Source organism: Chrysemys picta, chromosome 15 (genome assembly GCF_011386835.1).
Source record: "Chrysemys picta bellii isolate R12L10 chromosome 15, ASM1138683v2, whole genome shotgun sequence".
In the NCBI taxonomy this organism is placed as follows: domain Eukaryota; kingdom Metazoa; phylum Chordata; order Testudines; family Emydidae; genus Chrysemys; species Chrysemys picta.
Window position 1 is genome coordinate 4,001,458 of NC_088805.1, and position 27,341 is coordinate 4,028,798.

Consider the following 27,341-nt stretch of genomic DNA (forward strand, 5'->3'; position numbering starts at 1 on the left):
TCTCTTGGCCGTAGGGGACATAGAGGCCGGGGTCTGCCACAAGGTCTTTGTGATCTCGGCAATAGTCTTTATTAATGGCAAGGCTATACGAGAGGGTCTGGAGGGGGCGAGGATGTCAACCATCGGGTCAGCGTCCTCTTCCACCTCCTCTGCCTGGATTCCCAGGCTTTGGGCCACTTGTCGCAGCAGCTGTTGCAGGACCCATGTCCCCGCCATGGTTTCATCTGGGGAGGATGAGGAGGAAAGTCTTGGCAATGGGCCCTACTCACTCCCCTCAGTGCCCAGGGGGTCACAATGCCGGCAGTGCCGATGTCGGAAGAGTCAGTGCCAGCGCTGCAGGTGAAGGTAGGGGTGTAGGTGGCACTGCTGCCAGCGGTGATTGCAGAGGGATGAAAGATGCCAAAGACACCGAGATGGACCTGGATCTTGACCCTTGGATTTGTCCCTAGCTCTGATGATACACCCAGGGTGTCCAGAAGGGCCGAGTCGAGGGTTGCCACTGCGGTGGCGACAGCGCCGAATAAGGTTGGCGGTCACGGCGGGACCTGGACCATCTGTTCCTGGTCCTATCGGAGCAGGAGGACCAGGAGAAGCAGTGTTCCGCTGTGCCTGCCAACAGTGCCATGGGACCAGTGTGGCTCCCCCACATGAGTGGACTGTGCTGGGAAGAGGCGCGCTGGAGATGGGGATCGGCGCACCATCATCGCCAGCTTGCCCCTTGATGGGAACAGGGGCTGGGCAGTCACCAGCGATTTGACTCTCCTCTGCGGTGAGGACGGCGCCGTGAGACGCATAAGGTCCTGAGTCACCTTGAACACCTCTGGCGTTGAGGGGAGCTGTAGCTGCCTACCGTGTCGGGCCAGAAAGCAATGAGGGGTCGGACTCAACTGGACTCCGGGGAGGGCAGGAGTCAACAAGACCCTAGGAGGCGGAGGAGCCGAGGTAACGTGGCCCAAATCAGATCTACCTGCCTCAGGCTCCTTGGGCTTGGAGGGGGAAGAGTAACCCCTCTCTGCCTCTTCTTTTTCTGGGGCACCGGGGATTGAGACCAATGCTTCACAGAAGACTGTCTATGGGCAGAGCTGTGGTGGTGCCCTGACTCCTTGGGGGTCCTTCCTCGTACCGGCTTGCGCACTGTCGGCACTGGAGCACTGTGCACCGACGAGGAGGTGCTGGGTGTGGATTCTGCCGACTCCGTGTCAGATTGTGGCTGGAGTGACGCCTCCATTAGAAGGATCTTGAGTCTTTGATCTTGGTCCTTTAAGGTCCTAGGGAGGAACCCTTTGCAAATTCTGCACTTCTCCTTCTGATGGCTCTCCCCGAGACACCGCAGCCAGGAAGAGTGCAGGTCGCTCTTAGGCATAAACTTTCCAAAGTCCTCACAGAGCTTGAACTGTGGGAACCCGGGCATACCCCGGTACCAGGGAAGAGTTGTTGGGGGGGACCCCCAAAAGGAAACTAAGAACTACTAAGACTATTAACTAACACTACAAACTATGAACACAAAGAGTGGACACTGCCCAAACGCGCTTGCAAAGTAAAAGCAACAGTTTGTTCCAGCGAGACATCACCGGCGGTAAAAAGGAACTAAGGGAGTGGCAGGTCGGCAGGGCCCTATATTGGGAACCATGAAGTCGTGACTCCAGGGGGTGCCCAGGCCAACTCTACAGATGCTGCTAAGTGAAAAATCTTCTGGCTAGCGCGCATGCAGCGCGCACACACCTGATAGGAATGGACTCAAAGAAGAAACATGGTGGCACTGATGTACCTTCAGTGCAAAATATTTAAAAGTACTTGTCTACATTTCACATAAACTATGGTTCTCTAAATTAGATTGTAAATTACTTGGGGCCCAATGATGCAGAGTGATGAGCCACCTGTGCAATCCATACTTAGCACCTGGTAGACTTTAGACTGGTAGATCCGGACCAGGAAGGGACTGCGTGTTCCTTTGGATCTTGTACAGCCCTGATCGCTATATCAGCACTTGCATCAGTAATAGTTACAGAGCAGAATATAGCCAATTTTTGTTTCCCAGTTTACATCAAGATTTGTAACTCTCATGTGCTTCACCCAGATTAATCATTTCATGCCTCATCCGGTGAAAAGCTAGAAGCCTTTTCTGGAGCTATTCAAATGTCTGTTCATAATCATAATTCACATTCTCTTGTTTTCTCTAAGAGTATGAAATGTGTCATGTATGTGTCAGTTCTGATGATTTGCAGTTGTTAGATGGAAGGTTATCCTGTGCTGCTGAAATATTTTAGAATAAATGTCTGACAAGTTGATTTATTCAATGTCCATTCTCTTATTATTTGCATTAATGTGATTCTATACTCCTGGATGTAGTCAGACTAGGAAATACGGGGATATTTTTAACTGCTGGGATCTGCTTCATGGCCCGATAGATCAAAGACACAAAATATCTCCTAAAAAAACTGATCCATTAAATACTTTTTAAGTTCACTTTCTGGAGCTTTTGGGCTGTCCTAGAACCAAGGTGTCCCAGTTGGGAGGCTAAGGGTACATCTACACAACAACAACAAAACCTGCAGCAGGGAGTCTCAGAGCTTGGGTCTACCGATTTGGGCTCATGAATGCTCTGGTTCAGGCTGGAGCTAGGGTTCTGAAACCACCCCTCCCTGGGCTTCAGAACCCAAGTTCCAGGCTGAGCTGCAAACATCTACACATCTATTTTTAGCACTGTAGCACAAGCCCGGTAAACCTGAATCTGTAGACCTGGGCTCTGAGACTTGCTGCTGAGGGTTTGGGGTGTTTTGCTGTGTAGATGTACCTTAAGTAATAAAGGCAGAAGCTAGGGACAGCAATTTCTTCCTTCCTTCAGCTGCTGGGTTAGTGTGTTGTAATCATCTCTTGGGACGCCACTGGCCCAGAGCAAAGCTGATATGGCAGCCTTTTAAAGGAATTCTTTGAAAATGTTGCTGTCTCATTAACAAAGTGATAAGTGCACATTACTAGGATGAACATTTTTATTAACGTTAACTTTGGAGATAAGAAGAACAGGAGTACTTGTGGCACCTTAGAGACTAACAAATTTATTAGAGCATAAGCTTTATGCATCCGAAGAAGTGGGCTGTAGTCCACGAAAGCTTATGCTCTAATAAATTTGTTAGTCTCTAAGGTGCCACAAGTACTCCTGTTCTTCTTTTTGCGGATACAGACTAACATGGCTGCTACTCTGAAACCTGTCATTTTGGAGATAAGGAATATCAGAAGGAGTGCCCACTTGGCTAGCAGTTGACAGACTTTATCTAGTGTTAGGTGATCATTTATTTTGTAAATTAGATCGATCTCATTGTCACATACATGCCCAGATATTTAAGAGACACAACATTCTTTAGTGGGGTAGGTTTTGATTGAACCAATTGTAGCGAGACTACCTGGAATATTTCTGTCCCAACTGATTTTTAATCCTGAGCATTTAGTGAAGGAAGCCAACATTTTGAATACTGCAGGCAGAGAAGTCAGGGTTAGGACAACACAGAAACAGGTAATTCACACAAAGAGTGTTTTGGTGTTAAACTTTGCCAGTTGAACTCCGGTGACTTGAGAATTTATGCCGATGTGAGCTTCTGTGACAAAAGGAAGGGTGACAGTGCACCTCCATTGCCTGGTGCCCCTCTGGAGCTCAAAGGCAGGAGAGTTATTTCCAGTTTCTAAAAGGCTTCTGAACAAGGTATGCAGTAGTTGTCTCACTGTACAAATTTAAGGGAAAGTCATTTTTCATTGGGTAGTAAGCAGGTTAATAGAAGCTTCTTTCAATGTGAGCTCTCGATAGACCTCCTCCTTCTTACCTGTTACAAGGGGCCAGAGTTGGTTGACTTATCTTGCCAGACAGACAGTGGAGTTCATAATACAAAGCTTGTGGCACCTTTAAGACTAACAGAAGTATTGGAGCATAAGCTTTCGTGGGTGAATGCCCACTTCATCAGACGCAAGAATGAGAAGTGGGCATTCACCCACGAAAGCTTATGCTCCAATACTTCTGTTAGTCTTAAAGGTGCCACAGGACACTCTGTTGCTTTTTACAGATTCAGACTAACATGGCTACCCCTCTGATACAATACAAAGCTTGTTATTAATTATTGTTGATATTATCAATTCTGTCCCATTTGGTACATTTTTGTTGACATTTCATAAGGGGCTGTCAGGTTGTGTTACAGAAGGTGCATTGGGTTTAGCATATTAATGAAATCAGAACCAATGTAAGTTAACACAGTAGGAAGATGATCTAACAGGGGTTGCAGAAGTCACCTATAATTCTCTTTTTTTAAGTGAAGAGTTTATTGGGAGTCTGGGGAAGGTGTTGTTTTGTACAAAAGGATTCCCTTTACCTCCTGGGACCTTGTTCAATATCCTGCTTTCTAGACTTCTATAGTTCTTCAGTTAGGGAGAGTCCTGACCTGTTTAAAATGTCTTTGCTTACATAGGGGCCTGGAGGGAGGAGAGAGAGAGAGAAACAGCACATAGGGTTTTATGCTCTATTTGCAGAGCTGAAGTTACTTGACAATTCACTAATTCTAGCTCCGAAATAAATTTGGCCAAATCTTTGTGTCTGGTTAATCAGGATGGGAGTTTTCAGTTTTTGTCACACACATTCATTTCCCCACCCTGTGAAACCTTTTCGGACATGTTTAGCCAGGGTTAGGCGATCTACTAGAGCTAAATTTGTTTTTGAAATTGAGAGCTTTAATGTCTGCTGAGGTTTTACAGCCTAGGTATATATTTTTGATTTCTGCAGTGGATTTCAATATTTATTTCTTTAAAAAAAATTTATATAGGGAAGTATGATCATGTATGTTAGCTTTAAAGGTTTCCCAACTACACTCGGGGGTAAGTGCAGTGGTGCTATTTCTAAAGCTTTCTTGAATTTTAGTTCTTATAGTTTCACATTTGCGGTTTAATAGTGGGATGCTGTATTTGCAAGAGGAGTTGTTTGCTGGATGCACTAGGTGCTTTATGTCTATTAATAAGAGAGAGTAGAACATCTCCTTGGGCCCCATTCATAGGATTCTATTTTATGCAGCACTTCCATCAGAACCAAGAAATAATTAATAAGGGAAAAGAAATTATGTACAAGGAATAGGAGGAAAACTGTCTCCCACAGGGATTTCTGCATCCCTGAAGTCACAACTCTTCTAAGATCAATTTTAAATTCAAACTATTTTCTCTCCTTCTGCTGTCTGTGGGAGAGTCTGTCTAGGTCCACATCTAGCAAAGAATTTAGGTCAGTGCTTCCCAAAGTGCAGTACCCTGGGGGGTGCAAGGGAATTTATGTGGGAGGAGAGGCAGGCAGACAGACAGACTTCTCAATTGTTCTCAAAGTCTCACCTTTCATTTTAAATTGCTGAGTCTCTAAGCTGTTATGGTTATGAAAAAAACCTTCAAAATGTGGAGTGAGTATAACCAATTCATAGACATCTGCTTGAGTTTGCAGAAAGCCTGAAATCAACAGATTCTGGCACGACCTACCCCAGTCATTTTATATGGGTGTTTACTCAATGACAATGATGACCATTAACAACAATGACATTTGAAGTATTTCACTGCTCATGAAAGCATGTAAGAAAGATATATTAAGATCTATACCTGCATTTCCCAAAGTGGGAAGGGAATTAATCAGGACATGTGCGCACAGAAGGTATACACATTAAGCAAGTTGGTTAAGTCTACCACCACCTTCTGGAGTCGCAGGGCGAATTCCATTTTCTTGAAGGAGGCTCAGCTTTTGATCTCATCATATGAATTTGCAATGGAAAAAAGGTCAACAAAGCTCCCACTGGCATACTACTGTTTTCTTCTATGGGCTCATCTACAGTAGCAAAACTACCAAGATGAATCGTGTTATAAGACAACAGTCACCCAATCCTGCCGTGACATGTTATTGAGGCCAGGTCTACACCTGTGAATTAAAATGGATATTGCTATATCACTCACACCGTAGTTAGGTCACTAATTCCCACTGTAGATTTTGTTAGTTTGACAAAAGAATTCTTCAGTCAACCTAGCTACTGCCTCCCAGAGAAATGGATAAACTACATTGATGGAAAAATGCCTTCAGTCAAAGCAGGAAGCTTCTACACAATGGCGCTACGATGGCATAGTCACAGTGCCATAGCTGTGCCACTGTAGTGTGGAGACAGCCTGAGTCCTATTACAGACCTAGTGCCACCACTGGGTAGCATGGTTATAGTATGATTTGGTCCCATCCACTCAGGCAAAGCCAAATCATGCTGGAATGGCTATGGCATTAGATTGCAACCCCTTGACCATGCTAGTGCAGCCCTAACCTCATCTTCTGGTAGTAAAGGAAGTCTTCAGGACATAACAGAAGTATCATCTTTGTGAGTTTCCAGCGCACAATATCTCCAAGAGAGCAGGGAACCCCCCATTTACCTCAATGGGAGAGAACTTAATTATGAACACTTAGGATGACCTCTCCGGTACTCATAATACTGAAAACGTCCAGCTAATGTGCTTATCCAGGATGGCTTTATGGACCCCTCAGGTCCGGTCTTTGCATTCATTTGAAATGATGTTTTATGGGGATACGCAGGCCATGTTGTCTAAACAAACAGTCCCTATTCTTTTCACTGCTGGACAATTACGTTGCTTGGTATCAACATTAAATTGCCCATCCCAAGAGATTACTATATGGATTACAAAACAGTGTGGATTTCTATAAAACCAGGCTCGCAAATCATAACAAATACATTTTAGCAAGTTCAGTAAGGAAGAGGGGCATGGGGAGCCCCAAGCTATCAGAACAGCACACTCCTCTCAACAAGGTCACCTTGCAAGGTCAAAGGTGCAAAGCTCTGGTTACCCTCACCTACATGGGCGTCAGAGTAGCACTGGATATGTTCCTCCAACAAGGCCAATTGGGTGGTCCCTTGGGATGAGGCAAGATAACAGAGGGACACCTGCTACAGCCTGAGAGGTCTATGGAGTAACAGCTCAGGACAACTGAATCCCCAAGTGGCTTTGTACTCACCGCTGCTTTGCCTCCTTGATCCGCCGCTTGACATCAGCCTCTCTACGCATGGTTATGGCTGTGTTCTGGACTTGCCGTAGAGTCACCTGCAGACATGAAGCATCTCTCAGTAAAACCAAAATTAAACATTTCTGTGGCATCTCTCCTTCCAAGGATCCAATAGCATTTTACAGACTTAGACACAGAAATCTTCTCACTAGCCACAGTGAACAATGAAAACAGCTACCTTTGGGGTGAAGCACAATTGTTTAACCACTCTCAGCAACATTACACAACAGATTAGAAGAGGAAACAAAGAATCCTGTAACCAACTGAAACAGTAGGGGGAATTTAGGAAGGCAAAATGGAATTTGGCTAAGACACTGGGACTAATACACCAACACAGTGCTGTGGATTAAGGAACGTCATTTTACAGTACTTCTCACGAAAAATCCAAGTAACCTCTAGTAGTAGGTTGATGGATTTTTTAATACTGAGTGCCACCTTACTGATCGCCTGGTATTTCCTTGAAAGTCTCTCATCCAAGTACTGACTGGCCTAGCCTTGCTTAGCTTAGCTTTCAGCGCTGGCATGAGTGTTGCACAAGGTGCGGCTTCAGAGGAATACCGCTTATGAGAAAAGAAAAAAAAATTCTAGCTACGAAGAGGGGAAAGTTAGGCCCAAACTGCAAGCCCAACAGGAGAGTGGAAGCCATAGAAACATCTGGAATTTTACTACTATTCAGGCTCTCTTCACTTTCCTCCACTCTCTTCTTTACAGCAATGGCACTGAACAAAGGACCTTTACAATCAAGCTGACCAGCACCCTACACGGACACTCTGGCAGAGTCTCGCCTGCCCACTGCATACACATCCTGGGGTACTTCACCCCATGCAGAAGCAATGCTCACATGACTCCCTCAACGGAGTGGAAACAACACACTGTCAAACCTTGCAAAATGTAGGCACATCTGTTGAGGAAAACAGACATTAAGGATGCCTGGGAAGACTGAGCACAGAATCAGCACAATAGCATCTCTAGCAGGAATGGCCACCTGTCCACACAAACACTGGTTAGTACTTGGTAATACCAACTCCACTTAGCTCAGGGAGGGGTGGCTCTGAACCCTCAGCAAACAGGCAGAGAAATGCAGACGTCTCACCCTGGAGTCTCGTGTGAGATCCCCGCCCAGGCGAAGTTCTAGTGCACGGGCTTTACTCTCGGCCTCGCGAGCCTTCTCCTCCGCTGGAAGATATACAAAGAAGTAATATTAATATTTAATACTCAAGAATGTGTCACCAGCATGCATGGCACTTCCCAGAAATACAGATCCCAGAGAGCTTACAGTCTACATCTGACTAATACATGCAAGGGAGAGATGACAAGCTGACATCAGAAGGTACACAATAAAATCTTGGACATGAGAGGTCAGACTACCAAATGTGAGCCTAAGGCTGGACAAATGAGGAGAAGCTAGTGCTACAACTGAGGAGAGTGGAGGAAAGCCAGCCACCAGTGAGTCAGAAGGAGATCTCTAAGCAGACACAAGGGTGTTGTGGGCACTGGGAGTGAGGGCAAGAAGTAGAAAGAATAAAAGGCACAACAGCACAAGTAGGACTCAAAGGGAGCATGAAGGTGTGAAGGATGGCAGAGAGCAGGTGAGTAGGGAGAGAAGGACTGAGAGGCAGAACTGTGCAATGCTGTGAAAGCAAAGACAGAGTTTAAACTTGATGTGGAAAGAGGCAAGAAGTTAGTGAAGGGACTTGAGTTGTGGGGGGGGGCATAGTGGGGTGGAAAAAGGTTACTGTAACAGTAATTTCTTAGAAAGGCTGAAGAGGGGAGAATCTTGGAGGAATTAAGTGACTTTTGCCTGGAAAGTCTCAAATTTGTGTTATGTACAAAGCACAAGGAACCCAATAGCATGAAGATTAATCTAAAATAACAATCTGAGCATTTTTGTCCTTAATTGCCAGGGTCTTCATGCACACTCACATCTACATAAAAGCCCATTTGGTAGCCTGAGACACTCAATTGTGAGAGGAGTGAAAGAGACAGGATGGTTCCTGACTCTAGCTGGTGGCATCAAAATTCAGACCACCTACTGGTCTATCTACTTGACACTCCAACCAAAGCCACAGCTATCTCTATGCATACCTCAATTAGAAAAATGAGAAGTTACTTATCTTGTACAATAGGAGGAGATCTTTAAGATGTGCTGTCCAGATGCATATTCCACTAATGGGTGCACATGCACTCCATGTGCTGCAGTTTGTAGTCTTTTGGCCAGCAGTGTCTGTATGGTGCAAATGTGCCAAGAGTCATCTCATGCTTCATGTCAAAGGCATACAAGGGCAGAGCAAGCCAACTGCCACTCAATTTCCTCAACTGCAGAATCCAGGTGTAAGGACTTTGACGTAGAGTGAACGGAGGGCAGGCAGTGGAACATGCATACGGACAAAACATCCTGAAGAACTCAAATTACTACAAGGTAAGTAACTTGTCATTCTCAGGTGCTTGTCCATATACACATGCGACTAATGGTGACTTCCAAGCAGTGATCCTGTGCCATGGAGCTTGGAGTCTTCAATAAAACAAGGACTGCAGCATCGCTTCAGCAAAGGCAACATCGGACCTGGAGGGATTCGGCCCGTGCAGAATGTTTTGTGAATGTGTGAACCAACATCCAAGTTGCCCATGCAGATGTCAGAGATAAGCACATTCCTAGGTGATGCTTCTTGAGCCATAGTTGAATGAGCCTTGAGTGTAGTAAGTAGGTCTACTTTGGCCAGCTTGTAGCAGGCTTTGACCCAGAGATCCAGTTTGACAATCTTTGCATTGATACAACTGAGACATTCATTCGCTCTGCAGTGCAGATGAACAGTCTGGGTGAGGAACTGAATGGTTTTGTCCTCTGGAAGTAGAAGGCCAAGGCCAAAGCTTTCCTTACTTCCAAGGTGTCAAGCGTCACCTCCATCCTTGATGTATGAGGGTTAGGAAAGAGCACCAGTGGTGGATTTGCTGGTTTAAGTAGAATTCCATGGCCACCTTAGATAGAAATTTGGGATGATGTTCTCAGAGATACCTTGTCCAGATAAAGGAGATGGAGAATGTGTGGGGTTGAGCCATCAGTGCCTAGATCTCACACCAACCCTTCTCACCAAAATAATGGCAATCAGAAATGTTGTCTTTGTATACAAGTGTAATAGAGAGCAGGTTGCCACTGGTTTGAAGGATGTGCCCATGAGAGCTGAAAGTTCTGGATTAAGATCCCATGGGGAAACACGTTCCCTAACTGGTGAAAATACCTTAATCAGACACTTTAAAAACTTAATTAGTCAGACAGGAAAAGACTGGTTTTCTGTCAGAGTGACTGGTTGAAACCGCTATGAAATGTACCCTGACCGAGTTCAAGGACAGGCTGTTCTGTTTCAGCTCCAGTAGATAATCCAGTGTGATAAGACTGCCCCTCCTAAGGTGCCCTCCAGCAGCAGGTTGAGGCAGAACAGGCATGCCTGCCTCAGTTTTCCTCCTTCAGAATCACCAGTGACTCCGCTCAGGCTTTCTTGACTCGGTAATACCTTCCTTAGGGATAGTTTATTACAAAAACGTAGTTCAAATGAGCCATAACAAAAATCCCAAACAATCAATTCCTCTCTCACAGAGCATACAGTCCTTAAAAGCCCACACTTTCAGGAAGGAGCTCCTGCTGGAGAATAGCAAGGAAGCACTCCCAGTATCTTCTACTATACACCAGGTCTTTTATAGCTCTTCTCCTTTACCAGGACAGCCACCCCAGCCCTTCCAGGTGGAGTGTCATACACCACTCTTCCCAGCAGAAACTGCCCCTTCTCCGCTAGGAGAGCTTCAGCACTCTCTGGCCCTCTGGCTCCAGCCGCTCCACTGCTCTCCTCTCTTCAGCCCTCTTGGGCCCTTGACTCTGGCTCTCCAGCTTAAAAGCCAGCAGCAGGGAAATCCCTCTGCTACTCTCCTGCTTTCAGCCCTGGCTCTCTGGCTTCAGGATTAGTTGTCAAACCCCTCTTTGCTACTCTCCTGCTTTCAGATACCCTCTGCTTCCTTCAGGGACCTTCTGCAATCTCCTGGTCTCAGGCAGCAATCACCTGCCAAAACTCTCACTCTCATACAGCTCTTGCCTGGGCTTTTCCTGACTGACTCCACTGGTGCTCTAAGGTAGCTCTGCCTCACCAGGAATCTTCCCCCTCTAGGGCCCAGTTACCCTCTTTTACACACCAACTGGAGTGAGCCAATGAATCAGAGGCACACTAGACTTGTTCCCTCTCAAACGAGCAGTCACCCTATAACACAGAGGCACAGAAGAGTGATGAGAAACGATAGATTTTCACTGGCATCAGTGAGAAAACATCATCCATTTTGTCAGGTAAGTTTGTCTCAGTCTTTTCTGCTATTCATGAGAACATTTCTGACTGGAGAAGAACAGGCATACTCTATAGCCAACATCCATTGAGGCCCGAGGTTGTGAGATGGAAGGATCTCAGTTCTGGATGCAGGATCTCTCCCATGGTTTGCAACACCAGAACCAGAAGCAGAGGTAAAGTCTTGGGCTGAACAGCTGATAGCGTCAGGAGGTCTAGGAACCAGAATCATCTTGGCCATGTTGGGGCTGTCAAGTGCAACCTGGCTGAGTCCTATCTGACCTTTGGAGCAACCTGGGAATCACAGGGGCCAGAGGATAGGCATGTATCAAGGCTCCCAACCACTGGATTAGGAATGTATCTGTTAGGGAATTTGGTTTTATTTTCCCCTGGAGCAGAACATCCAACTCTTTTTGCCATCTTGTGTTGTGAACAGGTTTCCTAGGAGGTGATCCCAATGTGCGAAGGTGTTCTGAACAATGGAATTCTTCAGCTTCCATTGTGATTGGGAGAGAAGTGTCTGCTCACGTTGTCTGCCAAGGTGTTCTGCAGATCTGGTCAGCTATACACTTACAGGAAAATTTATGCCTGATACACCAGTTCCATAGTCTGACAGCTTTTTGGCAGAGCGGGGAAGACCTCACACTGACCTGTTCAAAGCAGAACATGGTGATCATGTTGTCTGGCATTATTTGGACTGTCTGCCCTTTGATATGATGGAGAAAGGACTCAAAAGCCTTGGGCCTGGCTCTGAATTCCAGGAGACTGATGTGTATCCTTGCTTCTCTTGTAGTCCAGCCTTGTACCCAAAGGTCTTTCATGTGTGTTCCCCATACCATAAGTGATGCTTCTGTCACCATAATACAAACGCTCCCCGACTTACGCAAGTGTTCCGTTCCGGAACGCCTTGCGTAACTTGAATTTTGTGTAAGTCGGAAACATATCTCCAACCATTAAACAAAAACAAAACCCTCCTATTTCTAGCTTACGGAACTTTTTCCTTAAGTCCGGATTTGCGTAGGTCGGGTTTACGTAACTCGGAGAGCGTCTGTATGGGATGGAAAAGCAGCTAGAAGGGGGCAGGCATTTACTAGATCCTGCCACCTTCTCAGAGATGACAGTATTAGAGAGAGTACACAAAGAGACGTCAAGATGTCTGGTGGGCATATAGACCAGCCTGAACCAACCCTCCATGCAGTGAAAGTGAAGTCTGGTATGCAGCGTCACAAAGGTACAGGAGGCCATGTGACCTAGATGGGCATGACATATCCTTACTGTGGTAAGTCTGATTCCAAGTCAACAGATTCCAAGGTTGACAGATTCTCAAATCTGCGTTGGGGAAGGCAGGCCATGGATTTGGTGGACTTGAGGATGACCCCGACGAATATGATTCTCTGGATTGGACTCAAGTTCGATTTCTGTACGTTGACTTTCAGGCCTAGTGTGTGGAACAGACTGAATGTGAGGCCGATGGTCTGATAAGATTGCTCACAAACCAGCCAATTGCCCGGGTAGGGTTATACCACGATACCACTTTTTCTTAAGTATGCCTCTACTGTTGTTAGTGCTTGGGTGAATGTTCTGGAGAGACAGAGAGTCCGAAGGATAGCACATGGTGGCCCACCATGAACCTCATGTACTTCCCATGCTGTGGAATAATTAATAGGTGATATGTAGGGGGGTGGTCACCCGCTCCTGCCTTAAAAGGCTTAAATCAGCCCTGGGAGAGGGCTGAGGCTGCAAGAGGGCTGCTGCTAGGAAAAGCAGCAAACCTTGTCTGATTGAGGAACCAGCCACAGATGCGGCCACGTCCCAATCAGGGCCCAGCTGGCCCTTATAAGAGGGTAGTGGGCCAGGAGCACACAGACAGTCTCTCTCTAGCGGCAGAGAGGGAAGGGCCTGGCTGCCTGGAAGCTGAGAGGGTACCAAGACTGGAGCAGGGCTGGGGGAAGGCCAGAGGAGCTGGGGAGCTCCGGCCTAGAAATAGGGTTACCATATTTAAAAATTAAAAAAAAAGGACACTCCACGGGGTCCTAGCCCCCCCCCCAACTCCGCCCCCTCCCCTGAGCGCCCGCATTCCCCCTCCTCCCTCCCAGCCACGTGAAACAGCTGCCCGAGCGCTACCGGCTTCGGGCAGCCCCCATACCTCCGGACCCTGCGCCCCCGGAGCAGAAGTGCCCGGCTGGCGGTGCAGGGTCCGGAGGTATGGGGGCTGCCCGAGGCCAGTAGCGCTCGGGCAGCTCAGCTCTTACAGAGCTGAGGAGTCAGGGAGCACAGCAGCCGCCGAAGCCCGCTCTAAGGTAAGCCAGGGATGCCGGAAGCTGGGAGTATTTTTCCCAGACACGTTCGGCTTTTTGGAAATTCCCCCCGGACGGGGGTTTGATTACCAAAAAGCCGGACATGTCCGGGAAAAACTGGACGTATGGTAACCCTACTAGAAATCCCCCAGGCTGCAAGGCCTTGTTAAAGGCTAGAAAAAGGTACTGTGGGGCAGGGCTGGGGGAAGGCCCGAGGAGCTGGGGAGCTCCGGCCTAGAAATCCCCCAGGCTGCAGGCCTTGTTAAAGGCCAAAGAAGGGTACTGGGGCTGCAGAGGGCAGCCCAAGGGCAGGCAGAGGCAGCAGGTCCAAAAAAACCCTTGCCTATGAGGCTCTGTGAATTTTAGGAAGACAATGTTGAGGACCCACATGGGAATTGGCTCTCTAACTGAAGGGAGATATGAAGGAGGCTCTTAAGGTATTTTGTTACTGTCGGATGTGAAAATAGTACGGCTCCACTGGAGTGACACACACCAATATTGCTGCAAGGTAAGGTGACCAGATGTCCCGATTTTATAGGGACAGTCCTGATTTTTTGGTCTTTTTCTTATATAGGCTCCTATTACCCCCCACCCCCTGTCCTGATTTTTCACACTTGCAGTCTGGTCACCCTACTGCAAGGTGAACCATGAGAGAGTTAAATGCCAGCCCAGGATATTTCATGTGCAGTTTGTAGTCAAGCATTTTCAATATGAGAACCTCTACTGTTGGGTAAAATCTGTTTATTACCTGTTTTATGTAATGTCCATCTCGGATTTGTAAAAGGACAGCTAAGCCTCCATCTTGGATACCCCTCTCCTCAGATGATTTAGTGCCCTTTCGGCCTTTTTCAAATCAAGGAGGGGAAAGGTCAGGGCAGTTAGTCATGTGACAGCCATAATCTGCCTAGCAACTGCAAGTTATTTAGTGAGTGACACACCTATCACTCAAGGCTGTCCATCTGAGTGGCAGCCAGAGTCCCACACAGTTCAGCTAGCTGCCAGGAGCCCCCGAGGGACCAGGACTCATAGGAGTTTGGATTCTTGGTTTCTATTAACATACTTGCACTCAACTGCTACAGACCATTAGTGAGCGCATACTTGCACTGGACTACGAGGTCAAGCAGAGACTGCATGGACAAGCACTGAAGACTTATCTGAGGGAGAAGTTCTGCCCAGAGGACCTGTCCAGAGGGAGAAGAATACCCAGTTCCCAAGTTCCTGTTTGGTGTCCAGCGCCCCGATTTTCACCGCTATCCCTGTCGGTAGCCTGAGTGTTTGTCATTGTGTCCCTGTTTTCAGGATATGGTATTGTAATACCCACTGCGGTTTTCCTCTCTTTTACATCCATAGGTTAAGGGGGGTTAAGGGCTCTGAGCTTCACGCTCTGGTAACTGTTAACAACCGAGTGTGTCTTGCTTATGTTGTTTATTGTCTGAAGGGGTCCTTGTTTAGTTTACTGACTAGTGACATAATAAACGTGTGTGTGTTGCATCTTATTCTGCCTCTGTCTTAATAAATCACCCGATAATAGATGTGGGAGGGGGTGGGATTTGCAGACAGCCCAATCTTCTGATCTGCGTAGACAATAGTTAAACTGTTTTGGGCTAACACTACTGGGTCCAGATTGTGTTGGGCTGCCTATAAGGACATTTCCCTCCCACCCACACATTTTGACGAGTAGGTCTGTCTAGCAAAAGGTTTTATGCTTAGCCTGAGAATTTCCTGAACCTGCAGAGAGCAGTCTGTCAGTAGTGCTCAACCAGCCAACATTCAAGGCATCAGGTGCAATGACTGCAGATCTGACCTTGCTTCTGAGACATTATGTCTGGGCAGAATGGGAGGTGTACGTGAAGCTGCCTGGACATCTGCAATAGTCTTGTCAGTCAGCCAAACTGTCTCAGCCAGTAAGAGGTTATTGGGTAACAGAAGTTCATAGCCTTATCCAGTCTCATCTGTGGGGATCAAGGGATGCAGTAGAGAAGGATCAGTCCTTGAGATCAACCAAGGAGAAAGGTATCTGGTAAAGACCCAGGGCTCAGACCCCTCCTGGAGCAGAAGTATGAGCATTTGGTGTTTTCCTCTGTGGCAAACAGGTCTATTATGGGAGTCCCCACTGATGGAATACCAGCTCTAGGCCTGACTTCTTGAGCAGACTTGCAGTAACCAGCCATGAGTGGCTGCAGCAGAAGTCTGCTAGGTCACTTCTGATCCCTGGAATATGCACAGCCAATGTGGCTACCCTGTGTTTATGATAGGAAGCCATCAGATTTTGGATATGCTAACAGAGAGGGGATGACCGCTGGATAGGGACTGGATGAGGCTGGTTTGTTCACTACCAAGACTTTGGAGCTCTTCTCCTCTGGGTCTGAAAAGACTTTCATGGATTGGTACAAGAGAAGGCGCTTCAACCTTGCATCTCACAGGTCCTTGCAGAGAATGATAAGCACACCAAACATATCTGTATATGAGACTCTCCTACACATCTGTATAAGAGACATCTACTATATCCATCTTTCAGAGGTATGAGTCCATCACGGATTGGATAGGGCTTGAAGCCTGCAGATTTCAAGACCACCATGTTAAGAGGCACTGTATGAGAGGGTCTAACCATCACTACTCAGTCTAGATGAGCCAACATAGATCACAGTGGTAGTTTCAAAGAATCAGAAGAGTTCTGTAGAAGATTTTTGAGACAATTCAGCCAAACTAGGAATCATCGGGTTGGACACGCACCAGATTAAGACCTGCTGCCACAGGTGGTAAGAGGGAACTGAGGATGAGTCCCTTCCATGGGAGCATAAGGTGGTACAGGGCACATACACAGCTCTGATGGACACTGCTAATCAAAAAACCCTCCAGTCTCACGAACGTGGGCACTGCCAGTAGGATCCACACTGACACATACCTGAAGAACTCACTTTATTCATTTCCGTTAGTTTTCAAAGGTATCTTTGCATACATATAGAGAGGGGAGGTAAATGCTTCTCAACATAGCATTATGAATTTGTTCAACTGACCAAACCTAAGGTCATCCTGTACTGTCAGATTCAAATGCAGATTCCTCCACTGGACATTTCACCTTCTTCACAGAGAGGAGCAAGAAATCTTTATTCTTGTTAATAGATTTGGTTTTGCTCTCCGTGAAGGAGGACGAAGAGGGTATAGAATGACAAGGTGGGGAGAACCAAGATGAGTGTCCCACTCTGTAAAGTGAGAAGGGGACCCCTCTGCAGACACTTCCAGAGTAATTTCTAGAACCAGACTAGCTGAAACAATAAAAAGAAATCTCCTTGCGAGTGACTGCTCCTTTAAGGTGGGGGACGTGAAGGAATAACAGAAACAAGAGGTTCCAGGGCACTGAAAGAAGAGAGCAGCAGAATAGGGGAAACAAGGAGGAAGCTGCTACTTGGCTCCAAAAGGAGTAATGGAGGAGAGGAAAGACATACACAAATGTTTGGTAATTCAAGAAAAGGGAGAGAAAACAAAAGATGGTGCCAGAGAAAATGAAAGAGAAAGATGAAAAAAAAACTAAAGTTCCAGTGGAAACATGATTGATTCACCACCACCTCCATTTTCTCCTCACTCAGACTTAGTGACCGATTGTCAGAGCCCCCCTGCCCCACTCCCAATCTCTGCCAGATATGGGGGCACATTTATCCCTGTATGGAGACAAACTTCCCAGGAGGGAACAAAGTAATCAGCTCCAGGGAAAGGAGAAGCAAGTAAGGAAAACTAAGGTAATGATTTCTGTGGGGGGAGTTGGGGATAATGGTCCCTTGGGATAATACATGCACAGGTTAGACAATTAGGGTCAGAAAGAGGAGAATGTTTGTGTGCTTAAGGAAAGTGTTCTTTTCTGGATCTGAGCTCCATATAGAATGCTCACAGAAGGAATCATCTGAGAAGCTAGTTCTGTGCAACAGAGGGAAAAGGCTAGGCTTATCCATCTGACCATCATACATGTACAGGCAGGGCACCTGAGCAATCATGGTGTTCACGACAATGGTTGCCATTACAGGGCAAGTCAGAGGGGCAAGCCTGGCTTCACCATTCCTGCACTAATGCAGGACACCCATGCACACACCCAGCACCCACCTATCCGAGCCATGTGCTCCGCTTTCTTCACCTCCTGCTCCGCACGGGTCTTGAAGCGGTTTGAAGTGTATTTATACATCCTGGGATGAACAGAATGTATTTATTAGTGAGTCCATCAGCCAGCTCAGGCACGACTATACAAAGGCTGCATGTAGCAGGAATGGCAAAACAGTCCACAGGTTATGCAACGTGCCAGAGGCCACCATCAGCCTTAATAACCATCTTGTCCAGAGACTAAAGGTCCCCACATTCCATTCTCCTCACCAAAAGAGAGACCCTTCATCCAGCCATTCCCTCACCCAACCCGGAGCCTCCTGACCAAGATATGTTGATCTCTCAAGCAGTCCTCCCCCCAAAGTCTGCATTGCATATGCTATCATATCATATTTAAAGTAGAACTGGGCAAACATTGTGAAGATGGAGGTTTGAGAACCTCAAACAAATTTCTGACCTGGCAAAAACAGAATTTGTGAGCTTCATTTCTTGTCGTTTAAATCCATCCCATTTGGGCACAGAACTGGGAAAGGGGTTCTATTCTTAGTTCTCCCACTGAATCACTTTGTGACCTGCAAAAATCTCGAAGGAATCCATTTTCAAAATTAGTCACGGATTTTTGGCTTTTAACTTGATACCCCTCGGGTCTGGTTTTTAAGCGGTGCACAGAACCCACAACTCCAAAGCCAATGGGAACTAGGGTTTCTCAGATGGCACCAAGATCACCGTATTCTTAGCCCTGGTCTACACTTGGGGGGGAGGGGGAAGAATCGGTCTAAGTTACACAACTTCAGCTACGTGAATAACATAGTTGAAATCGATGTACTTAGATCGACTTACAGTGGTGTCTTCACCGCAGTGAGGCGACTGTTGCCGCTCCCCTATCGACTCTGCCTGCACCTCTCGCGGCGCTGGAGTATAGGAGTCGATAGGAGAGCACTCAGGGGTCGATTTATCGCGTCTAGACTAGACTAGATGCGATAAATCGATCCCCGCTGGATCGATCACTGCCCGCAGATCCAGTGGGTAGTAAAGACATACCCTCAGACGCTTCCAAGAACGGGGATTCCATAACCTCCCTTGGAAGCCTATTCCAGTGCTTAACTATCCTTATAGTTACAAAGTTTTCCATAATATCTAACCTAAATCTCCCTTGCTGCAGATTAAGTCGACTATTTCTTGTCCATTCTTCAGTGGACAGAGAATTGATCATTGTCCTCTTTATAACAGTCCTTAATATATCTGAAGATTTATCAGGTCCTCCCTCAGTCTTCTTTTTTCAAGACTAAACATGACCTATGAGGAAAGATTATTTAAAAAAAAAAAAAAAAACTGGGCAAGTTTTTTAAGCCTTTTATCATTTTTGTTGCGGTCCTCTGGACTCTCTTCAATTTGTCCACAACTTTCCTAAAGTGTGGCTTCCAGAACTGGACACAATACTCCAGCTGAGACCTCACCAGAATCAAGTAGAGTAGAACAGTTACCTCCTGTGTCTTACATATGATACTCCTGTTAATATACCCCAGAATGACACAACCCTTTGTCGCAATTGCATCACATTGTTGGCTCATTCAATTTGTCATCCTCTATAGCCCCCAGATCCTTTTCATTGTTCCCCATGTTGTATTTGTGCATCTGATTTTTTCTTCCTAACTGTAGTACTTTGCACTTTACTGAATTTCATCTTGTGGCATTGTCAATGTCATTTTGAATTCCAATCATGCCCTTCCAACTGCAAGCAATCCCTCCCAGCTTGGTGTCATCTGTAAATTTTATAAGCACACTCTCCACTCCATTATCTAAACCATTAATGAAAATATTGAATAGTACTGAACTCAGAACAGACTCCTGTGAAACCCCCACTAGATATATCCCCCCATTTTGACAGTGAACCATTGATAGCTATGGAGTACAATCTTTCAACAGTTTTATACCCACCTTATGGACATTATTTCCCTAGTTTCCTTATGAGAATGTCACTTAGAAGTGTATGAAAAGCCTTATTAAAATCAAGATATATCACTTCAACAGCTTTCTCCCCAGCCACTAGGCCAGTAACCCTATCTAAGAAGGAAGTTAAACTGGTTTGGCATGATTTGTTCTTTGACAAATCCAAACCAGCTATTTCTTTATAACCCTATTTTCATCTAAGTGCTTACAAAATGATGGTCTTATAATTTGTTCCAGTATCTTTCCAGGTATCAAAGTTAGGCTGTCTGGTCTAGAATTCCCCAGGTCCTTTTTATTCCCCTTTTTAAAGATAGGGTCTTCATGTACCCTTCTCCAACTGTCTGAGACATCACCCATCCTCCATGAGTTCTCAAAGGTAACTGCTGACAGTTTTGAGATTGCTTCAGCTGGTTCCTTAAGTGTCCCAGATGTGTATTGCACTTCAGTGTGTGTGTGCCCAGCGTGCTGGAACATTTTGTCTAGCAATACCCATAGAGAGATGGCACTCACGCCTCTTGGCTGTGGCTCTTCCCCTGGCTATATCAGGCAGTGCCACCCCAACCCCCATCAGTTCCTTTGCACCAGAAGTCTGATGCAGAGGGGATGGAGGGTGGGTTGTGGAATACACGCCTGCATCAGTTCTCAAAGAACCACAATGACAGTAAGTAACCATTTCTTCTTCTTTGAGTAGATGCAGACATGTATACCACTTTGATGCCTCACAAGCAGTACCCCAAATCTGGAGACAGGGCTTGGAGTCCGCTGGAATAAGGATCACAGGACCGCCCTTCTGAGGCCTGCGTCCACTCTGGACTATGCAGTAATAACATAATGGTCTGTAAACATATATGTGGCCAGACTCCAAATGTCCGGTATGGAAATATCATTGAGGAATGCTATCAACATCGCTTGCGCCCTCATGGAGTGAGCCCATATCCTCTGAGGAGGCATAGCCAAAACTATTTCATACGCAGTCTTGATACAAGATATTATCCATCTAGAGATGGTCTGAGCAGAGACCGCTTGCCCCTTCATGCAGTCCGCATAGGAGACAAACAGGCAAGGTAAAGCACGAAACGGTTTAAGTCCTGTCTAGATAAAATGCCAGACATCGCCTGACATCCAAGTTATGGAGACGCTGTTCCTAAGGGGAAAGAGGACCTGGGTTTTTCCCTAAGTCGCAAATTCAGGCAGTGTAACTGAGATGCCACCTTGAACAAAAACTTTGGGTGCAGTCAAAGTGTCACTTTGTCCTTGGAGAATTGAGTGTAAGCTGGCTTGGCCATGAGGGCTTGCAACTCTCGCACCCTTCTTGCGCATGTGATAGCTATCAGGGACATAGTTTTCTGAGACAGGAGGGGGAGTGGACAGGACTTAAAAGGCTCAAATGACAGGCCCATGAGAGCAGCCACAACCATATTTAGGTCCACAGGGGCACCAGTTTCGGATCGGAGAATGAAAGTGGAGAAACCCTTTCCGAAATCTTGTCACCATGGCATGGAAAAAAATGACTTACATCGGCCTAACTGTGTAGTGTAGACCAGCCCTTTGTTTTCCTTTGTCGCAAACAGGTTGATGGTCCAGAAACCCCCATGTTGCAAAGATGACCTGGAGGACACGCTCCTTCAGAAATCACTTGTGGTTCAGGGAGAAGACCCTGCTGAGATGGCCTGTGAGATGATTTTGCACCCCTGGCAAGTGGACTGCTACTGGAGTGATGTCTTCTTCGATGCAAAATTGCCACAGATTGATCACCTCCACACAGAGTAACCTGGAATGTGCTCCCCCCTGTCTGCTCACATAGTACATCATAGTGGTAACATGCGAACCACTGAGTGTCTTATGCGGTCCCCGAAGGCACAACATACATTGTGGATGGCCCAAATTTCCAACACGTTGATATGGAGCGAGGCTTCCTGTTCTGACAAAGGCTCTGCAACCTCAACGAGTCCAGATGCGCCCCCCACCCACCCAGAAGGGAAGTGTCAGTTGGAGAGGGCTAAGTGAAGGGGACTCCTTGGCACACATTGTGTGGGGACTCTCACCAAGGCAAAGAATCTAGGACTGGTGGATGCAGGTGAACCAAACTGTGTAGAGAATGCAGGGCAGGGTGGTAGACTGTCCTGAACCACATCGCCAGTTTGCGCCTTCTCCCTCTTCAGAACTGGACCACTTGCGTGCAAGTGGACATGCGACCCAATAGGCTCAGACACATGGCGACTGTCGTGGCGGGCTGAGATTGCAGACTGAGGAAGAGCTGTTGCATTGCCTGGAAGCGGTCGGTCGGCAGGAACACCTCGACCTCATGGAATCTAACAGGGCTTCAATGAACTCAATTTTTTGAGTGGGAGCTCAACAGGAGAACTGTATACTGAAAGTGGCATTCTCCTACCACAAAACAAAAACTTTCTATGGCTCAGGAGAATTGCCACATGAAAGTAGGTCCAGAGCAGCAAACCAGTCATTCTGAAATTGTGCGGGGAAGATCGCTGATAGAGTGATCATGCGGAATCTCACATACTTGATGGATTTGCTGAGGCTGCGAAGGTCGAGAATGGGTCTCATCCCCCCGCTGGATTTCAGTATCAGGAAGCACCAGGAGTAAAATCTGTGGCCAGAGTGTTCTGGCAGAACTTCCTCCACCGCTCCCAACGTCAGAGAGCTGACTTGCTCACTGAGAGTGTTTTGTGAGAGGGGTCCCTGAAGAAGGATGGGGAGGGGTGTGGAAAGGGGCTGTGGAGAGGAACTGGATTATGTAGCCAGATCTGACAGTGTCTAGGACCCAGCTATCAGAAGTAATCGAGTCCCAAGCACTGTAAAAGTGGGCCAGCCTGTCCCCAAAGGGATGGAGGAACAGAGAGGATGGGGTAATGACTGGACCAGTGCTCTGGACTCAAGAGTCAAAATGGGTACTCAGCCAGCGCCGGGGGAGGGAGCATGGAGTGCCCGAAGCCTGAGCCTGACTGCATCCTCTTTTGGGATCGATCCCCTCTTTCTAGGGTATTGCCGTTGTTCCAGGGTGAAAGACTGCACAAAGGAATGCTGTGGGCAATACTACTGCTGCACCCCATAGTGGCGTCTTTGCGTGGACAGCACAGACACTCCCAAGGATCTTACAGTAGCTCGGGAATCCTTAAAGCAGTGCAAAGTGTCATCTGTCATGCCTAGGAATAAGACTCAGCTGTCAAAGGGTAAATCCTCAATGGGTTTCTGGATATCCAAAGCAATCCCAGAGTTTTGCAACCAGGAAGCCATCCTCACAGTTTCTGCCAAGGTCATGACACTGGCCAAGGAGTCCACAACATTGCAGGGACGTTTTGGCTACCAAGCAGTCTTCCATGATGAATGCCCGAAACTCCTCACGTGAGGCCTTGAGCAACTGGTCATTGAATTTAGACATGGCTGACAAATTGAGGAAATCATATTTGGACAGCAAAGCTTGTTGATTTGTGATCCTCATCTGTAGGGATGATGAGGTATAAATCTTCCTGCCCAGAAGAACCAATCGCTTGGAATCTCTGTCCTTGAGGATAAACTGGAACCTACCCTGCTGGAACCTCTTACCACCACTACAACCAGGGAATTCGGGGCCCGATGGGAATAGAACCCCTCAAATCTTTGCATGGGAACAAAATAGCACTTTTCCATGCACTTAGTCACTGGTGGTACCGAGGCCAATGGTGTACAGCACAGGACTTTTGCCAACTCAAGGAGCACATCACTGATTGGGAGGACCACTCTCCCAGGAATGGCGGGCTGTAAAATGTCCACCAGTTTGGTGTGTTCTCTTGGAGAAACTCCTCCTGGATGCCCAGGGATCCAGCTACATAGCGTAAAAGGTCCTAATACACCTTGAAGTCTTCTGGAATAGAAGGGGAGAGTGAACAAGAAAGTATGGCATCATCCGGTGACAAGGACGAGGGTCTTGACTGAGCCTAAACCAGCTCTCGCTCCCAGGAAGACATACCCGGGAGGACTCTGGCAGCTCAGCAGAGGGGAAGATCATTGATGCCTGGGTTTATGGCTAATCCAGGTGACTTCAGCTTTGAACAGGATGAAGAGCAGGAGAGCAAGGAGCATCCCACTGAGTCCAAGGAGGCCACTGATATGGATAGGGCATTGGTGGCCAGTAGGGGCCAGGACACGGGCCTCTGTCTCAGCCACGGGGCATGTGCCAACTCTGGGAGTCATATTGGTCCACTGGCGGTCCCCGGAGTTCATCGGGTAATGCAGAGTGGGAGGATGATGACTCCAACTTAGAATCAGAGACCCAAGAGGAGCGACGCCTAAAGGCATCAACAGGCGTTCTGATTCATCCATCGCCCAGAATGAGGTGTGGATTGGTGCCCCCGATGAAGGCAGTACTATTGGCACCAACCATGCTGGTGCCACAGGCAGCGTCAGTCCCAGCGCAGACAGTGGTACTGGAGTGCCCGAGTACATCGATGTTGAGAGTTGTATGAGCCACCATGGGAGCACCTTTGGCGTTGACTGCAGCGGGTCCAAAGATAGTCTCAGTGCTGAGGTCCCCTGCACCAATTCCAGTACTAGCTTCATACCTGTCACAGGAAGAGAAGCATCTAGGCACGGTGCCAAGAGGCACAAAGGTTCAGTGGCACACTATATTGGACTGGCTGCCAAAGGCACAAACCTTGGAAAGCCCTGGACCAGCAGGGAGGACGGAATGGAAAGGCAGAGCAGGTCCACCACAGCCTGATACATTGACTCAGTGGATAATCAGTACCAGCATTGCCCACGTTGGTACCAGACTCAATGGACGCCCGGAGGCCAGAATCAGAGTCAACAATATGGGATTTCTGCCCTTGCCACTTGGTTCTTGGGAAGAGTCAGAGGTACCTGCACCATCCTGCATGCCAGAACGGTCCTGTGCTGGTCTTTGCTTTTCCTGGGGAGGCAGAGGAGTTAGCCCACGACCTGGAGCGGTCCCCACTGGTCTTATGACATTTTTTCCTTGGTGCCAATAACAGAGAACAGCTCCTCAACATCTTGGGAAAGTCGCCTGCTCCAGAACGAGAGTCAGCAGCACTCTCTGAACATGAGGGTGATCTTCGAGCCAAGTAGAGCCTCGGTACCGGATCAGGCTGCATAGCCTGGTCAATCAGGTGCTGTTTGAGACAAAGGTCCCTCACCACCTGAGTCCACTTCTTGAACAACCTACAGAATGACCACACTTTTTAAGGTGGGTCTCGCCAAGACAAAGCAGGCACAGCTTGTGGGGGTCGCTCTTGGGGATCACCCCTCCATATGAGGGACGACAACGAGGGCATCAATGGGGAACACTATCAACTAACTATACAATAAACTAAGCAAAGACTAAATGCAAGGTTGTGCATACAAAGCTCTGATTCCAGCTACAGGTCGTAAGAAAAAACCGAGAGGGGTCACGGCGGTGCCACCTCATATAGCCAGGGGAGGGGCCACAGTCATGAGCATCACCCCTCTACAGTTACTGCTATACAAAATCCTCCAGCTCCAGCGCGCTGGCATGCACACACCTGAGTGGAATACATGCATCTACGCGAAGAACTGCCAGCTCTACAGAACTCCTTTATCCCTTAGATTTTCTTTCCATGGACCTTACCTATCCATTCTGAGTTTGTTAGAGTCTGCTTTTTTGACGTCCTTATTCTGCTTCTCTCACTCCTTCCCCTTTCCTTAGAATTATGAAATCTATAATTTCATGATCATTTTCACGCAAACTGACTTCAACCTCCATATTTACAACCAATTCCTCTTAGTCAGAATTAAGTCTAAAATGGCTGTCCTCCTGGCTACTTCCTCCATCTTCCAAAGGGGTCCCCCCCCCCCCCCCCCCGGCGCTTTGGTGCAAGAGCCTCATGGCCCTTAGAGACAGAGTACAGGATCTTGAGACCAGAGTGGCTGAACTGGAGGAACTAAGGGAGACAGAAAGATACACAGACAAGATGTTCTGGAACACAGCAGAACAATCCAACCCACAGTCTGATAGCATCTGTGCTGTTGAGGAGGATGAAAGTCTCAGGGAAGGAGGAACATCATGCAGCAGCAGAGGGAATTGATCCCATAGTTGGGACCATCCTTCCAGATGATGTCATGGTATCCTCTCACACCGAGGATTTCTCTCCAGGGGAGGGAACACCTCTTATTAGGAAGAGGCAAGTAATAGTAATCAGAGAATCATAGGACTAGAAGTTACCTCAAGAGGTCATCCAGTCCAGTCCCCTGCTCTCAAGGTAAGTCTAAATATTATCTAGACCACCCCTGAAAGGTGTATGTCTAACCTGCTCTTAAAAATCTCCAATGATGTAGATTTCACAACCTCCCTCCGCAATTTATTCCAGTGTTTATCTACCCTAACAGTTAGGAAGTTTTTCCTAATGTCCAACCTAAACTGCCCTTGCTGCAATTTAATAATGTTGCTTCTTGTCCTATCCTGAGGTTAAGGAGAACAACTTTTCTCCCTCCTCCTTATACCAACCTTTTATGTACTTAGTTTTATGAAAACTGTTATGTCCCCTGTCAGTCTTCTCTTCTCCAGACTAAACAAACCCAATTTTTTCAATCTTTCTGCATAGGTCATGTTTTCTAAATCTTTAATCATTTTTGTTGCTCTTCTCTGGACTTTCTCCAATTTGTCCACATCTTTCCTGAAAGGTGGCATCCACAACTGAACACAATGCCCCATTTGAGTCCTAATCAGTGCAGAGTAGAGTGGAAGAATTACGTCTTGTGTCTTGCTTACAACACTCCTGCTAATACATCCCAGAATGAGGTTTGCTTTTTTTGCAACACAGTGTTACACTGTTGACTCATATTTAGCTTGTGATCCACTCTGACCCCCAGATCCCTTTCCCCAGTACGCCTTCCTAGGCCATCATTGCCCATTTTCTATGTGTAAAGCTGATTGTTCCTCCCTAAGTGGAGAACTTTGCATTTGTTCTTATTAAACTTCATCCTATTTACTTCACACCATTTCTCCAGTTTGTCCAAATTTTAAGCCTATCTTCCAAAGCACCTGCAATTCCTCCCAGCTTGGTATCATCCGCAAACTTTACAAGTGTAGTCTCTATGCCATTATCTAAATCACGGATGAAGATATTGAACAGAACCAGATCCAAAACGGATCCCTACGAGACCGCACTTGATAAGCCCTTCCAGCTTGACTGTGAACCACAGATAACTACTCTCTGGGAACAGTTTCCTACCAGTCATGCACCCACCTTATAATAGCTCCATCTAGGGTGTATTTTCCTAGTTTTTTTTATGAGAAAGTCACGGGAGACAGTATCAAAAGCAGTACTAAAGTCAGATAGACCACATCTACCACTTCCCCTGTATCCACAAGGTTCATTACCCTGTCAAAGAAAGCTATCAGGTTGGTTTGACACGATTTGTTCTTGACAAACCCATGCGGATTGTTACTTATCGCCTTACTATCTTCTAATTGATTTATTATTTGCTCCATTATCTTTCCGGGTACAGAAGCTAAGCTGACTGGTCTGTAATTCACCGGGTTGTCCTTATTTCCCTTTTTAAAGATTGGCGCTATATTTGTCCGTTTCCAGTCCTCTTGAATCTCTCCGGTCTCCCATGATTTCTCAAAGATAATCACTAATGGCT

The 27,341-nt window shown here is 46.9% G+C and overlaps 1 protein-coding gene across 3 annotated transcripts in view; it reads right to left on the minus strand.

Annotated features, from left to right (window-relative positions):
* Window positions 1–27,341, minus strand: part of MORC2 (MORC family CW-type zinc finger 2) — a 95,755-nt gene that overhangs the window by 23,634 nt on the left and 44,780 nt on the right. For all 3 annotated transcript variants that reach the window (XM_065568250.1, XM_065568251.1, XM_065568252.1), the window contains 3 exons: window positions 17,778–17,857; window positions 8,157–8,239; window positions 7,016–7,101 (listed from right to left, as the gene is read on the minus strand). In XM_065568250.1, the coding sequence (XP_065424322.1) occupies window positions 7,016–7,101; window positions 8,157–8,239; window positions 17,778–17,857 (249 nt within the window). The remainder of the gene's footprint in view (window positions 1–7,015; window positions 7,102–8,156; window positions 8,240–17,777; window positions 17,858–27,341) is intronic.